The following is a 16,418-nucleotide window of genomic DNA, read 5'->3' as shown; positions in this document are numbered from 1 at the left end:
GAAAGTAGCTTTTGCCCCGAGGCAAGGGATCTCAAGGCTGTGTGGGCCCCCGGTCCCATCATCACTCTGTGCTGGAAGAGGGAGGGAAAGGCTGGACTCGAACCAATTAAAGCTGTAGGGCAGAACAGTAGTTACTCTGCTGTCATATGGAACTGCTTCGAAGACATGATTTATTTTGGATTATATTGGTTTCAACTGGTATAATATGAACTTCCTGATTTTTTGAGGATATGTAGACAAAAAGACTAAATATGGTTTTACTCATCTTTTAATTTAGGCCTACAAGTGTTTGGGTGACCTATGAAATTATTTTAATGATCTCCGCAGAACGCTGAGCTGTCAGCACTATAAATGTCATCCTAACTGGGTATTAGTTTCCATCATGGTCATTTAGTGTCACCAGCAGAGCTACCTCCATGTGAATATCTTGTCTGTGTCAAGCTGTGGGAATAAAACAGAGAGTCACTGTTGCCAAGAAGCATCAGTCAGACATCTTCATAATACTCAGTTTGAAGAGGAATGCACGAACACAAAATCTAGGAGCCCTGTGAGTGTGCAGCTTGCCCTTGGAGCTTCAGGCATAGCAGTCAGGATGATTTCCATTCAGACCCGGGCTTTTATCTCTGATCATTAAAAACGTGTTCCAGCATTGCTCATACTAGTTGACATAGACTTCCCCTTATCCTTCCTTATTTTTATAACGCTATGAAAAGTCACAGTTTAAGAAGTGCTCCGGTGAATGAGAAGTGTGACAAATTGAATTTGATACAACTTTTGACCACTGGTACAAGATGAATATGGACTCGTCACATGAGGCTGCTCTTTAGTTCTCATCGAGAAGGCAAAGAAAATGTTTGACCGGTATAGCCTGTATAGGCTATAAGGATGTATCTATGATATTGAAAATAAAATACAATGAGGGTTGTTGTTACAGAGGAGGAGTGGGAGAATTGTCTTGTAGAAGATAGACAGTCAGGCTTTGAACATCCAAAACTTACAGCAAAGATAACACCAAAAACTTTGTGTACTTTCCTCTTTTTCTGTTCAAAGTTAGGAATCTTATCCTGAAGTTTTAAATTATCATCTTTTGCCTTAGCTCATATACTTAATAGTTTAAACATGGCAAAGGAAATTCTGCTGTATTTTGGATTTGCTCTTGTATGATAGACGTTTAAATGACGTGGTCATAGGATTTTTCCAACACTGTTGCTTGTTCTTTCTGTCTCATACAGATTTAAGAAGGCTCTAAAGGTTGACTTGTACTTGCATATGGTGTAAAAAACCCTGAATTTTGCTTTCAAGTGTATGGAATTTCAGCTGAAACACATTCAGTGGACAATAGCTATGTTTTAAACTTAAGATAAAAATAAAACGTGAAAGTCCTGTGTTGCATGAAGCTCCCCTTGCATATGATCACTGTCATAAATGAGGGACCTTCTGGCAGAGCAGAAGGTCTGCCATCTTACTCTACAGGCTCCTGGGTGGATACGTAATAGTTCAGAGCTCTTGTGTCTTGTGTACGACTTTATTTTGCCCCAAAGCACCTCTTCAAAGCCTCTCACCCTCGGCTTTTTTATGGTTCCAGTCTTTTCTGTAACCAAGACAGATTCTCTTTCTTTCCAGCTAGTTGAACATGCAGTTGCAACACTCTTTTGAATCAGAGGTGTCTGCTTTGAAGCCCTGAAAAGATCTCTTAACTCAGTGAACACAAAGCTTAGCCAGTCACGGCGTTTCTATCTGTAGCGTGTCAAAAAGTTTCCAAAGGCTTCACATCCACAACAGTTAAAGAAATGAAAGGGGGTGCTTGGAAAATTTCTCATTATCCCTGTACGCCTCAGTTCTTCTGGTCTGGGGTGACCTAAGTGAGTGGACACTGCCATCCCCTTGGGACTGGACCTTGCCGTATTTATCCAGCTTGGATTCATCCAGATAGGTCTCCCACACAGCCAGGCTGAAGCAGGAAAAGCAATGCCCCTGAAAACCAGCACTTGCGGTGATTCAGCTGCCACAAGCTGGAGCCCTCAGCGTGACACGAGTGGGCACGGCTCCCGGCGTGTCGGCGGTGTGTGCCGCTAATACCGGCTGAGGGGCTGAGCCCTGCTTTTGAGCTTTCATAGCTGTGCTTCTTCCATTTAAGGGAGAAAGTGTAACAGGCGCTGAACTCCAGATCCCAAGTCCAGTGGAAACGTAGCCAGCAGTAAGCAAGCACTGCCAGGGAGCTCTCGACATGAAGCACTACGATAGCAAAGGTCTTGAATGACTAAGATTCTTGAAAGCCTTGGTCAGTATCAGAGACAGTTTCCAACTGGGCAAAGTACAATATTTTCCCTCTGCTTTTTATGAATGGCTGGATAGGATTGTGCTGGAGTCAGAGTCCCCTGCGAAAGCCATTCATAAAAATAACAACAAAACAAAACAAACACACACAAAAAACTTTCTAGGTCCAGTCCGGAGCCACTGGGTGCCAGAGGCTGGGAAAACACGCTGGCAGCTCGAGCCCCGGCTATCACTGAAAGTATTCAATGGGCTTTCTGGTGGTCTGAAAAGTATGAAGTGCTGTGTAGAAGGGCAGCTGGTAGAATTACTGTGACACATACTAGGCAGAAAGCCAGAGCTGGCCTTGTTTCAGACATTGTCTTTCCTCTCATTGAAGTGTCAGGACCTAATTCATGGAAAATTTGGTGAGTTGGCAGCTCTTTCAGAAGATTTCATTGAGCTACAGTGTGTGAGAGTCACATGAATGCAGAGTGCGTGGCCAAAAATATATGGGGATTTCTGAGCAGGAGAAAACAGTCAGCCTCTAAGAATGTCTGCTGATTTCATGTGGTTTGGGAGTAAACACGTGTACAGGTGTAATCAGCAGGCAAAAAAAGAAGGCGGAAAAGCACTAGTGGCAGATTACTAAAGAGCTCAATGAGTTCTGTAGTTACGAGGTATTCCTTCGAAACAAATCATTCCTTTGTCTGAGGGCAGTAAATGTCCATTAATGAATTCAGGGCTTGCAATCCACCTGGAGAAGGCATCAGTAAAATGTGTGCCTTGGTAATAGCTTCTCCATTGCAAGCGAGTTTAACGGAAAAGAAAAGGGTCCACCCTGAAGTTAAAAGATGGACCCAGTCATCACATAGGTTTTTTTGTCATATTTATTTGAGAGCAGAACTTGGAGCCTGAGGCACAGATACAAAAATATAACAGCAATAGGATTCTGCTGAATTAGAAAAAGACTGAAAATAAACAAAGCATCTCTTGTTAAAATGGGATGCTTGTGGTGGGCAGTCTGAATTGAATCAGTTACATTTAATTTACACTTTCATTGATCCTTCCCACTGAAATATTGCTCTGAAAGGCCAGTTACACTAAACTGTTTATTCAGAAATATTCCAGTTATTTCCTACTACACTGTCATGAAAATTAGGTTTTTGGCCAATGCAGAGGGACAGCATGTTGGCTTCTGCCCAAGCGAGGCACTGAAATCGCGGCTGGGATTAGGAACAGGCAGGAAGGAAGGGCAGGAAGAAAATCATTGGGTGCAATTCATATACTTTGAAAACAGAAAGTCGGGCGGGGGGAGGCGGGAAGACAGCAGCTTTGCCCCACTGAAGTAAGAAAAGCCCTTTTGTGCTCTCGGTGTCAGGATTTCATTCTTTATGTGTAGTCTTATTGTTCTGTGCTGCTCCTAGCACCTACAAGGGTCGTCACATCACCTGGGTACTGGTGGTGTATTTTAAGTGCTCCTGTGTTAGTTCCTTAGTCAGTGCTCCTCCTCCTCCCTGGAGCAGGGATGAAGGGCACTGGCACCTTCCTGACTCATGTGGCGACCGTGTTTCCCATTCCTGGTTGGGAGCAGTCAGGAGGGAGACTTGCTGAGGAGCCCGTGGCTGTGCCGCCAGGTCCCATGTAGGCAGACAGACACAGCCTCCAGTTCTCCCTGCCACATGCCCAGCCAGCCCTGCAACGGGCATCCCTGAAATCATGGCTCACAAGAGTCAGCATAGTATCACCTTCATTCAGCTAGAGCTCTCAAACCAGAGCTTCTCAGGGCTGGAGCCTGGCTTTGGCAGGGATGGCTTTGGTCAAGTGGGAAGCCCTGGCTCAGGAATGGGGTTTTGTGTCCCTCACCTCTCTGCCTGAGCTGTGCTCCTGCCCATGGCTGGGAGGTGGCTAAAAGAGTGTGGAAATAAAGTGTACAGCACCAGTGGAGACAACAAAATCTATTTACAAAATTAGCTCAGATGTAACATGCTAAATTAGAATTCACCTTGCTTTTAATTATACAAATGTAACATATTCCTCTGCATCCACAGCAATCTGAACTACTTCAGAGCAAGGTCACATAGATAAGTATAGAAGAGGTTGGGTATGAGAGCTGGGTATGTTCCTCACTCCGTTTCTGAATGTGGGCTGTGTTTTATTTCTGTTGCTGAAAACATTTTTCTCAGCATCTGTGAAATCACTGTTAAGCAACCTCAGTGAATTTTGTTTCTCACCATGCTTTTGTTTTACTTTTCAGCCTCAACAAGTGGTTCAAAAGAAGCCTGCTCAGGTAAGACAAGCTAATTTAAATTCTTTAAACTACTTTAAATGAAATAATTCCTCAGTATTTAAACTGGTTTCCTTTACTGTAAAGAATGAAGGGAAATACATCAATCATAAGAGCTGGGGGACAGCTGCTGGCTTGATAGGCACAGCCACCAGAACAGTTCACGTAGTGGCCCTTGGGAATGAGAGGAGGAAGCAGTGAATGGTGCTTGCTCAGAAATGTCCTCTTTCTGTAGTGACCACCTTGCGATGATAATGCAGGCACACGCACACATACATGTGGTACAAGTCGGGCATGTGATAGGTGTCTCTGTGTGTCCTGAATATGGGTGACTGGGGACTGCTTACAGCAAGGAGGGGGGCACAGGCAGAAAACACTTCTTCCCACTAAGTCTAAAGGAGTCTCTAAATCCACGAAAGAAAACGGGCTGAACTTGGTAACTAGACTGGATCCATCGTAAAGACCAACACATTTGAACTTCTTTTGGGTGGTATTATTCTTCTGTAATACCTTGGACAAAGTGCAAGCTAGGGTGTCATGAAATTGGTCAATCGCTGCATTTACAGTCACCTCCATGTTCTTTCCCCAGCCCACCCCGCGTTAAAAAAAAAAAAAAAAACGACCCTAAACATCCTAACTCTGCCACTTTTTTACATATGCACCAACAGAGAAAAGGCTGTTGGCATGGGAGCAGGTCCATCCCTGCCCGGCAGAGTCCACACGCTGTGCTGCCGTACCTCGGTGAATATGAATGATTGCTAAGTTAAGAGCATAAAGAGTCCATTGCTTTTCTGGAAAGAAGTCTGCTTTCAGAAGGGAATAATACTTTCGTTCTTCCACCTTATGGTTTTAATACGTTGTTGTACAGTGTACATTATTGTAATGTCTGCTGTAATCTGAATTAGGAGCTGTTACATAAGAAAGAGAAAACATCCTAACTGTGAGTTGAAGGGGTGAAATGATGTAACTCTCAAAAGCATATGCAGGAATCAGGTTTCTACAAAAGAAATCAATACAGTCACAGCAATGATGAATCTGTGGCACTGGCAATAATATTAACGTCTCCGAAAGGCAGATAAAACATACAGGATGAATGCAGTAGTATTTTCAAGTGAGGCAAGTTTTTCAAGGAGAGGTAATGTCTTTTATTAGGCCAGCTTATGCAAGAAACGCAGCATCAGTCCCCAAGGACTTACCATCTATAACCTTCTAACTACACCACACAATTCAAAACACACCAAGTTGTTCTAATAAAAGATATTTCCTCTCCCCGGTCTCGCTTACATCCTTCAACTGTTACGGCCACAATCAGGCTATTCCTACTACGACATGGTAGTAAATCTGCTGGTGGGCACAAAGCCAGCCATCTCCTCCATGGCTTAAACCCTGCTGTGCATAGGAGGCCAAATGCAGGAGGCAAAGGCTCCAGGAGGCTGCTCGTGTCGCAGTTTCCTCTGGTACGTGGCAGAGCTCATCCCCACTGGAGCCAGTGGGATAAAGGGGTCTAGAGCTGGTGACTCTGCCCGCAGCGTAGCCTGGCAGAAGCCATTGCTGCTGATGGTACGTGTGGTGCCCTGAGCTCTCCGATCTCCCCGGGCACTTATTCCTGCGAGTGTTTTGTTTGTACAAGCCCTAGCACAAGAGAGGAAGACGTGGCTGGGACAGGGGCTGGGACGGGGTGTGGGAGGACAAAGAGGGGACCTGGGTCTCCATCTTTTGGTAGCAGAACAAAGTAATGACAGATTTAATTGATGGCAAAATGATGTAGGCGTTTGAATGGAAGCACCAGGTTTCCCTGTATGGATCTTCCTGTCCCATCTTCCCTGAAGTGGTTGCTCTGGTGGGGATGCCATAGGGTGTTTCAGCCAGCCAGATGCAGCTGCTGCTGCACAGTGTGTCGGCGGCATCTCCGTGGTCAGACACAGAGACAGAGAGAGAGAAAAGCAGGCCCTTTGACATTCCCATTAGTAATGGAAATGTTTGTGTAGAAAACGAGGAGGCATGGAAGAACGCGTGAAAGGAGAGAGAGGGCTTTTTAGAAGTCCCCAGTCATCACAACATGACTAGTGAAGTTACACTCTTTAAATTATTTGTGTGCCATGGCTTCACTCAGAGAACATTTCTTTTTTTTTTCATCCTTGGCCTGAGGGATGTTCAGTGAAATCATTGACATGTCTTTAACCCTTCCTGGTTTGAATAGGCCCTGCTCCCACACTTATGCTAGCATGCATTGCGGTTTTGCTGGGTGTGGGTGCGTGGCAGAGAACAAAAATTATCACTGTGGGCAAGCAGTCATGACAGCGCCTTCCTGAGGCTGAAGGAAGGAGGAGGTAAAACAGGGTAATTCCTGGGACGATCAGGAACTTCATGCTGCTGGGTTTCACTTAAGTCCGGTTGCCTTTCTCCGTTTTCTTTTTACACTACTGAATTTCCCTTTAAAGGAGGGAGGTTCAGACTCAGAATTAACAACAAGAACATGAGCTCATGCAGGCTTCCTAATCTGAGCTGTCTAAGGAAATAGTGATAAATTATATAAACATGGGGACTACATGGAAGTTCATGGAGGATAATGTAAATCTTACACTACATTCAGAGGAATCTCTTCCTTTTCCATCTGTTTCCTTCAAAATATCCTCCCAGATGGCTTTACCATGTGGCAGTCTGGATTAAGTTAGAAATGTGTCCTTTCTTCATCAGTGGGGACTGTAAGAGGTTACAGTCAAGAACTGTTGTGTGATGGTGAGCGCGTTACCCCAGCCTGCCTCAGTAAAAGTGGCAGAAACTCTTGGTCAGGTTTCACCCCTGAGTGCCGTGCCTTGAATTTTGGTGTGTTCACTCAAAGATTTCTATGAGCATTAGTTTGCATCACTGTTACTCTTGCTACTGTTGCTAGTACCTATGCCTCTTGGGTTTGTGTCAGTTTTAAAAGTATAGAAACAGCAAGACCAGATAAAATTCTCATTTTATGAATAACAGCTCTGTTCCCATCACTGTTTCCCAGATTTTAAGCATCGTGCAGGGCTCCGCCATGCTATAAATCTCTTCGTGGATATCTGCTCTCCAGTTTAGGGCCATACAGATGCCTATATAAACTTCTGCAGTATCTCCAAATATCCCCAGAGCTCTGAAGATTTACCATCACACAGACAGTAAATGCAACAGTAAAATCCGCTGGAAATCTATACACTCATATCATTAATATAAACCTTTAACTACTATGGTCTGTACACATCGTTGTGATGATCACTGACACATACTATCACACTTCCTTGGGGAAATGAGGAAAAGATAGCCAGCCTAACTGTGTGACACTGGTAAGTTTAGCACCCTCACATAAATTTGTGCCTACACCTCAAAACAAGGCGCTCCTTTGAAATCCACTCTGTCTCCAAAGAATGGACAGGCAGATCTTAGAATCATGATGTAGTAATATTCTTACTGAGGTGTGCAAATAAGCAGTCCCAATAGAAATAGAAATTTCTCCCATTTCCTCAGTTTTGAGCTATTTGTAGCAGCTGTAGCCTCAGCCATATGGGGGAGTTACACTCTTAAGCAATACAAAGGAAACAGATATTTTTAGGAAAACATCATGAAAGCTATCAAAGTTTTCTGGAAACAGAACATGTTTTATTTTTAACATTTCTGGAGAGAAGGAATACTGTGAGTGTAGAACAGCCCTTTGAAAATCTTCTTATAATCTCTTTGGGAGGTCTATTAAAATCTCAAATCTTTGCAAATCCTTTGTATCTGAGTCTGAAAGACAGCGTATCAGTCAGAAAGACAGTGTATCAGTCAGAAAAGTACACATAAAGTGTACATAGAGAAGTGTACACAAAAAAGTGTACAGAAAAAGTACACCAAAAATACACATCAAGAGTACTTTTCTACCTAATGCTAAATGCATTAGATGCTTTTAAAACCACGTCCAAAAAAATCAGATCCCAGCGAGCATAAAAGCTAAAAAGAAAAGTGTTATTTTGTATAGGAAAGAATATGCAGGTTCACTGTATTTTTTCTGTTTACTCATTTCTTAGTCTTGGTCTTAGTACAGTTATGCACGTTAATTAGTCATAATATAATACACCTTACAGCCTCAAGTTATGTGTTCCCCAGCTGCATCCATCACATATGCCTACTCAGTGTGGGACACTATAAAAGCTAAAAGCGTCAGACAGGCTCTGCAGCCCAGGAGCTGCGTTGATGATTCACACATTCATATGCTGCCCAAAAGCGGCAGACTTTGTGAGCAGAGCTGAGCCTGGGACCCGTGGTGGTTGTGTGGCAGGTCCGATGCATGGGGACACCGGGTGCACATGCTGCATCGCCTCTCTGTGCCGTGCAATAAATCTGCACTTCCACAATCTTTGGGCGTTCTGCGTACATGCTAGCCATCGCATATGGATTTATTTTTTTACCTTCTGGGAAATCCCAGAGAGAAATGTGGTAGAAATACTCCAGAGATCCACTTCAGCAGGTTGAAAAGAAGCTTCCAGTGTCAGAGACAGGATGGAAAATCCTTCGCACCCATGCAGATGCACATACACATCCGAGAGAGTGTGTGCCCCTGTCCAAGCCCACCCTGTGTCCTGCCAAGCCAGGAATATTGCAGCCTTACACAGCTGAGCCTTGGATGTAGAAACATTGAAAAACCTCTGCCCTTGGAGCTTGACCTGATGCCCTGGAGGTTTAATTGCTTTTTCCACTGCATCCAGCAAGCTGTGTTGTGTGTCATGTACTTTTTCTGTATTTACTGATACGGAGAGTCAGAAAGTTGTCAGATCCCAGAGGGACAAAACTTTATTTTCCAATGGTACATGGAATTTTATACTTCAGAGTAGGGTAACTGCATGCGTGTTACACACACCACTCCAGAACATCCTCTGAAAGACTGAGTTGCCATTCTTTTATTATTGTTATTTTTAAAGCAAATACTGAATGTTTTCCCAAAGACAGCGGTAGGGGACATCTTATATATGCTAGAGGCCCTTGGTACCATGTGCACACATACTGAGCAAGTGTATATCACAGCTCCATCAGCCCAGTCTCACTGCATGTCCCCAAAACTGTCCTAGTGGGGCTGAGCCCCGGACCTGCTGTGGGACCCTCCGGCTTGGTGCCCTGCCTCCCACCACCACCAGTTGGGGGGATAATGCTTGTTGGAATCGGTCAGAGGTTTTGCACAAATAGCTTCATGATGAAATAACCTGTTTTTATTGACCCCTATAGTGTCCCTGGAATTTTTGCTTTTCCAAAGCTTCACAATATTATGGTCACTTGGGACTCAGTTTTTTAAATCAAAATAGGATTTGATTTTGGTTTTGAACACTTTTGCTCTTCAAAATCCTTCCAGATCCTGCTTCTGAGTGTTCTGGAAACATTTTTCTGATTTGAAAACAAATGGATAAAAATGTCACGGGAAGTCTTATGAAAAATGGCTCCAATTTGAAAACTGTGTTTCATTGTTACCAGTTCTGCTGTTTATATTTGAAGCAACATGTAAGGATTGCTTGGTGTAAAATGAAAGATCAAAATATTTAACAACAGATTTGTGGACTGGAGCCAGAATTATTAAGAAATCAGGTGGATGCCTGAACTACAGGTATGGACCTACCATTGCTCTGGGAGAGGTTTCAATTTGATTTTAAGGAAATCAGAAAAGTCTCTTGCTTTCTTCCTGGATGCAGTAGATGGAGTCTCATCTGATGCTGGGCTTACCTTCTTTCTCCTTCCAAGGCAAAATGGTTTCCAAAGGAAGACATATTCAGTCTTCTTTTATAATTGGTTTATTGTGACAGGGAGACTGAATATTTTGTCTGATGACTTAAAAAAAAAAAAAAAAAAAAGCACAGTTATTTTGAAATAAAACCAAAAATATCTAGGGAAAAATATATAAATTGCAATTACCAGTTCTGTGAACAGATGAAGCACTAACCTGTGCTAAACAATGAGGGCTAGAAGAGGAAGTCAGGTATTTCTGACAGCAAATATTTTGTTATTTATATCACATAACTTCTGAATAGACTCTGAATAACATCATTCAATGAGGCTACACCTAAATACCCAAATCAGCGTAAGAGTCAGGTTTCCAAGTTTTTAAGTATTTATGATTGTCATTTGTTACATAGCTATGATAGAGGGACATTTTTGAGATGCTGCTTCCAGAAATTTGGCTGTAAATAAATTACACAAATAAGTTGAGATATTACGTGACCAGAAAGAAGGGAAGAAAAAGAAAAAAAATAATCGTCAGGACAGGAGTATATTCAGATATCCAGTCACTTTTAGAGAGTCAAAAATCAGAAATACATACAGTGATCTGACGATGTAGGCTGCTGCTGTATGAGGCTTTTTTTTTTACATTTTTATAGTTTCTTTTATTGCTAGTGGTAGGTACACATTGGCGTCTCAGTGTTGAGATGGCAAAGACTTTGCCAGCAAGTACAGTTCCACACGCTGAACACTGGAGTCACAGGGTCATCACCACAAATCAATTCTATAAAAATCACTTTTACAAAAAATTGCTTTTGCTTACAGCTCCTTTGAGTATTTTCTTCAACTGAACCGTTCCTGCCAGTAGTGAAAATACAGAAAGAGCTCTCCCAGCATTTCCACTATTTCATGGAGAACGCAAAGGTAGCAGACATGGGTTTTACAAAGGTAGTTACACATTTAAGTGTGTATCATCAACCACTGCTTCACTTCAGATACGCAAATAAGCTTTGTCGACACATCCAGCCCTCAACCTTTTTTGATTTACCCAGAGGTATACAGAGTTTCCCTGCAGACAGCATTTGGGTGTTTAATAGAGTAAAAGGCAAAATGCCCAGCTCCTGCCTGCCCAGTCTCTCTTGCACTCAGCAGGTGCGCAGGGCACTTGCCCATGGGCTGCACTGCCATCAAATGCTGCCTACCCTGGACTCCTCTCTCTCACCTTGTTTGGGACTTACAAAACCCTGTATGGCCTCTGCTAGGGTCCACTGTTTGAGGGGGATGGTGGTGGTGGGAGTGGAATAAGCTTTGTGGGGGAGCAGGGGTAGCCTGCTCCTCAGAAGACTGTGGTGGCCACAGGAGATGCTCTGGAGGTAGGTAACCTGGGCAGCGGCCCCATTTCTCATCCCAGCAGCGCTCCAGGCTGCCAAGGGAGAAGCGTTCTTTGTGTCGCTCCGTGAACCCGGGACACCATGCAGCTAATGATTCAAAGGTCGAAGAGCCCCTGAGTGAACAACCGGGAGAAAGATGGTTTGGTCAAGTCCCAGCTTCACAGCAACACCGGCCTGAGCACAGAAAAGAAATAAGAAGAAACAGGATTTTGGATGGTCCCTTCTGTCAAGTTCAGGTGTACAGTTCAGTCAGAAAATGCTGACTGAATTATTATTATTACTTGCTTGCTTTGAAGCCATTAGCTCTGAGAACTGCACTGTGCCAGTCCCATTTTAGGCAAGTGCCTTGATTCCCCTTTGGCAAAAACTGAGGTGCTGATGCTCCCTTCTTGCATAAGGGAGTTATGAGAGTGCACACACTTGTGATTTGATGTGACTAAAAAGGGATCAGATTTAGCAAGATATTTTTGCCTCATGGCTTGTCAGGGACTGTCTGGGGGATTGAGAGTCTTGCCTGCTGCAACATGCCACTTGGAGATGTCCTTAGTCAGTTTCTGAGTCAGTTGTAGAACGGGAGTGCCATGGCATAGCCCAACACAGGAGGGCTCTGAACAAGAGCAGAAAAAGGTTAACTGTTCACATAGGCAACTCTTAATTTCCTTGAGACAAACTCTAGAGCAGGAGGCAGCTTTCTGAATGCGACACTGGTCACACGTTTGCCCATTCAATACAGACATGCTCTCAGGTGTCTGATCCTTCACTTTGTGCTCCGAAAGACAGTGGCCCATAGAAACATTCAGGGACTACAGCTGTTGAGATGCTTCATGTGTACCACTCGGAGCAAATGCAGCAGTTGGAGGCTGAAGGGGTAAAGCTAAAACATTTCCCTAAGTCAGCAATGCTTCTCTTTGCCTTCTCCTCATCTCCTTGGTCTCCCCTCCCTGCTTGGGGAAGAAGCCCAAGACAGGCAATGGCTGTAGACAGGGTGGCTTTGTGTTTGAGCCCGTGGCTGTGGCCACAGGAGCTGTTTATGGAGATATTCCATCCAGTCCAGAACTTGGGTCCAATTTGACGTGAACCAACATCTCACTAACGATAGCCAGAAGAGAAGGGGCTGTGACGTGTGCTTGGGAAACACTATTGAGGAAGATGGCTGGGCAAGGAATGGTGTTTAAAAAAATGTCAGTCCAGAGTAAATTAAACAGTGCTACTTCTGCATACACATGCTACACATTTCGGCCAAGATTTCCAAGTGTAATGAGGCTGTGCTGCTAACACTTGGGTATCTTAGTTCACAGACATATGGGATTCTAGGCAGTACTTGGCCACCCCCTGAAAATTCTGATTATTTTAAGGTGTTTCCAGAATGATATCCAGAAAGTTGAAACTACTAGAATGATCAGCCTCTGGACTTATAGCAACAAAAATAATCAAAATGCTAATTAGCAAAGATGAGGTGTGTCAGAAGGCTGCTCAGGAAGAAAGCACTCTTTGCTGAGATCTTGGTTCCTGAGCTTCTCATAAAGGCTCTGCATCTTTCACAGTCAGCATTGTTGTTGCTCCTCCACACCCAGCTGAAGTCACTGAAAGATGCCTTATTTCCTGACATAAATATTATTAATAGATACTCCAGGGCTGTAACCCAGGTCATCTGCTGCACTGAAAAACATGGGACATGAACCTTCTGTGTAGCCACTTCTAGAAATTGCTACGCCTTTGCTGTTCAGGCCCATATAAATTCTGTTGCAAATTGTATATTAAAAATGAGTTATGCTGCAATGAATGTGGAATAAGGTAAACACAATGAAAATCAAAGTTAAGACCAATGAAAATAAATTTTTTATCTGTTAAATAATTTGATGGGATGGTCAGTTATAGTATTTGCACACCAGCACTATTAAAAAGATTTGACTAGGGAAAAGAGCAGTATGCTCAGCCCTTATTAACTGATACACATCTTTAAACATGTTCTGGAAGGAAGCAATGAGAAGCCAATACTGTATTTTATTCTGGGGTTTCCATGACATCTGGGGAATTTTATAAGGCCCTCTTGTTGCCCAGAATAACAGTCTTGGAATAGAAGAAGAATAAGAAGCATTTCACAGCTACTCTGTCAGTCACTATGGGGCATTTGTGGAATTCAGTGAATTCAGTTCCTTGAAATCAGTGCTGCCACGCTACCTGGGGTGACATCCGGCCTCCCTGGGCAGCCCATCAGCTTGTGACACCTATGCCAAACGTTAAGACTGGGATGGATAGGCTGGACTTACGAGCATGCCTCCTCCTTTGCAGCTCAGTAAGGGCAACTTGGGCAAAGGACTCATAAAAGTGAGCGTGAAATAAAATTGTAATAAACACTCTAAAACCATTTTCTCTGGTGGAGCTTCCATCCCACATCGCTTCTGCTGGTGCTCTCACTGTGTTGTCCCTTAGCAACCCAGCCAGTGAGGATGGCCTGTGACAGACAGGCTGCTGTCTGGGGGGCCATTCAGAGCTTGTGGTCATCGATTGCTCATTGGCTATTGTGAGCATGGTGCTGCTGTGTATAGACAGTGTAAAATGTTTGGGAGTATCACAACCTCTTTGTAGACTATGCAGTGAGAATTATGGTCCTACGTACTTCGTTGAAGGCTACAGGAGTACGTAGGTTGTTTTCAGACATCAGCACATTGCCAAGTAGTGCATGAAGGACCTAAACCTTTGGGCAGTCCAGTGTTTGTAAGTGTCTTGAGTTCATCCTTATTGGACCTAAATAAATAAATGTGCTTTTCTTACACCAAGGAAGGAAAAAAGCCATTCAATACGAGTGCTTGACTGTTGAGCATTGTAGCACCCACATCACCATAGCAAACTATCTCATGGATCCTGTTTCATTGGGATCCCAATGCCACAAATGTTAAATTCTTTATGAAGTCTGCTCCAGCAGATGGTGACCATCACCATGATGAAGTTCTGCTGCTGATCCTCTTGTAAGGCATCTCTGGAAATGCCAGAATGTTTTCAGAAAATGTTGGCCGAAATCTGTGTTTTCAAATGACTGTTGCTTATATTGAAAAGGGATATAATACTGCCAATGTACTTCTTGCTTTGCCTCTTCTCTCTCAATGTAGTCACATTGTTCAGGGCCAATCTCTGATCTCAGGTTTGGAGTGTTATATGCCACACAACAACCATGGGAAAAGAGAAGGAGAGAAATAAAAAATGAATCACCCACATTCTGCCCGAATTCAGATCTCAGATTTCCCACATCCTGGTATTTAATTTCTCACAGAGTTACCAATGGTTGATCTCACGGCAGGATTAGTGGGAAGAAAAATGAGAGCTCCATTGAAACCAGACTTGAGTCTGGAAGGAAGGGACATGTGAGCTCTAGGACCCAGGAGATATCAGATTCGGGGCAATGAATGGCTTCTACCCCCCGCCTTCCCTCATTCTCATGCTTATTTTGAGGCAAAATCTGGAAACTGAAATCAGAAGAGCAAAGAGACAGTTACAGTATGTTGGGAGGCTCGGCCGTGGCTTTAATAGTCTCCTGAGAACTGTGTTATACAGTGAGGCATTAACTGTAATTTATATTAGTATTTTTTTATGTTTAGGAAGAGGAGAGTAGATTAACATTGAGGTATAAATTGCAGTAAATCTGTCTCAGTCCTAAAAGAAAACATGTTTTGAACACACGTTTCCACCAGGATACCTTTTCTGGTTTGATTATAGAATATAGATGTGTTCAATTGGAAAAGAAACTCCCATAAAAGGTTCTATAATCAAAAGGAAATAATCACTATCTATTAAGTTGGACAGCCCCACTCACTTTGAATCAGACCATCTTGCTAGAGAAAGAAAAAGTTTTGCCCTGTGGTAGCACAGATCTCAGCGCAGATGGAGCTTGAAAAGTTGGGTTGCCGCTCTTTGCTGAAGAGGACCATACTTTATCACCCTTTCCACCAGATTGTGTGGAGATATTCAAGAAGATGAAAAAATCTTTAAATGCATCACTCTAAATCCTTTAGGAATTGAACATATTAAGATGACAAGAAGAGTATGTCATTAAACCATAACTACCCTTTTTGGATTACCTGGTATTTGTAGATTTATTGGCAAGATGTCTTAAATTAGGGATATATTTTTAGCCTGCAGCATTACATAACAAAATAGCAGCAGAATTCTTTGCAGTAAAAAAAGGGAGGGGATGGGGCGGGGAGTTTATTAAAACCAACACAAACTTCTCTGATTTTGCGCTTTCTCCTGCACAAAGAGGTGCTCCATGCTTACACAATCAGTAAAGTTTGCAAGAAAAGCATTCCCATCACCCCGTTTAGCTCAAGAGTCCCTGCCCTGCCTTTCGCTGCAGACCTGCTGTTTAGTCTGAAACTGAAAATTAAACCCAGAACTTCAGCCCTCAAAGTTAAATACTGTGCTTTACTGCCAGCACACAGCCCCTCACCAGTGTCTGTGTGGTAAGATCTGTGATTAAACTCTTCAGACGTTTTTAAAAGAGTTTTACAAGTCTGTTAAGCTTTAGTGTTTTTGTTTTGCTTTGTTTTTTTTTCTTTAAAGAAAAAAAAAATCATTTAGCTGAATTATACCACAAAATCTCACATGAACTCTGCTGAGCCAGATCGGAGAACCCAGCTCGTGATCTTTCAGAAATATGTTTCTCATTTGGGGGGGGGGCGAGAGGACGACGGACGGGACTTTTCTGAGTATAACCTGGGGAAGGTAGAGCCCTGTACACTAAACTTTCTCCTTCAGAAACAAAAAAAAAAAAAAAAAAAACC

The 16,418-nt window shown here is 43.1% G+C and overlaps 1 protein-coding gene across 1 annotated transcript in view; it reads left to right on the top strand.

The window, feature by feature from the left end:
• The window catches only part of HMGA2 (high mobility group AT-hook 2), a 119,758-nt gene that overhangs the window by 94,472 nt on the left and 8,868 nt on the right, over nt 1-16,418 (top strand). The window contains exon 4 of the mRNA XM_009887809.1: nt 4,511-4,543. Coding sequence (XP_009886111.1) covers nt 4,511-4,543 — 33 coding nt within the window. The remainder of the gene's footprint in view (nt 1-4,510; nt 4,544-16,418) is intronic.

Source organism: Charadrius vociferus, unplaced genomic scaffold (genome assembly GCF_000708025.1).
Source record: "Charadrius vociferus isolate BGI_N301 unplaced genomic scaffold, ASM70802v2 scaffold125, whole genome shotgun sequence".
Taxonomy (NCBI): domain Eukaryota; kingdom Metazoa; phylum Chordata; class Aves; order Charadriiformes; family Charadriidae; genus Charadrius; species Charadrius vociferus.
Note: the sequence above shows the minus strand (reverse complement) of the source record. Positions and strands in the feature narration are given on the sequence as shown.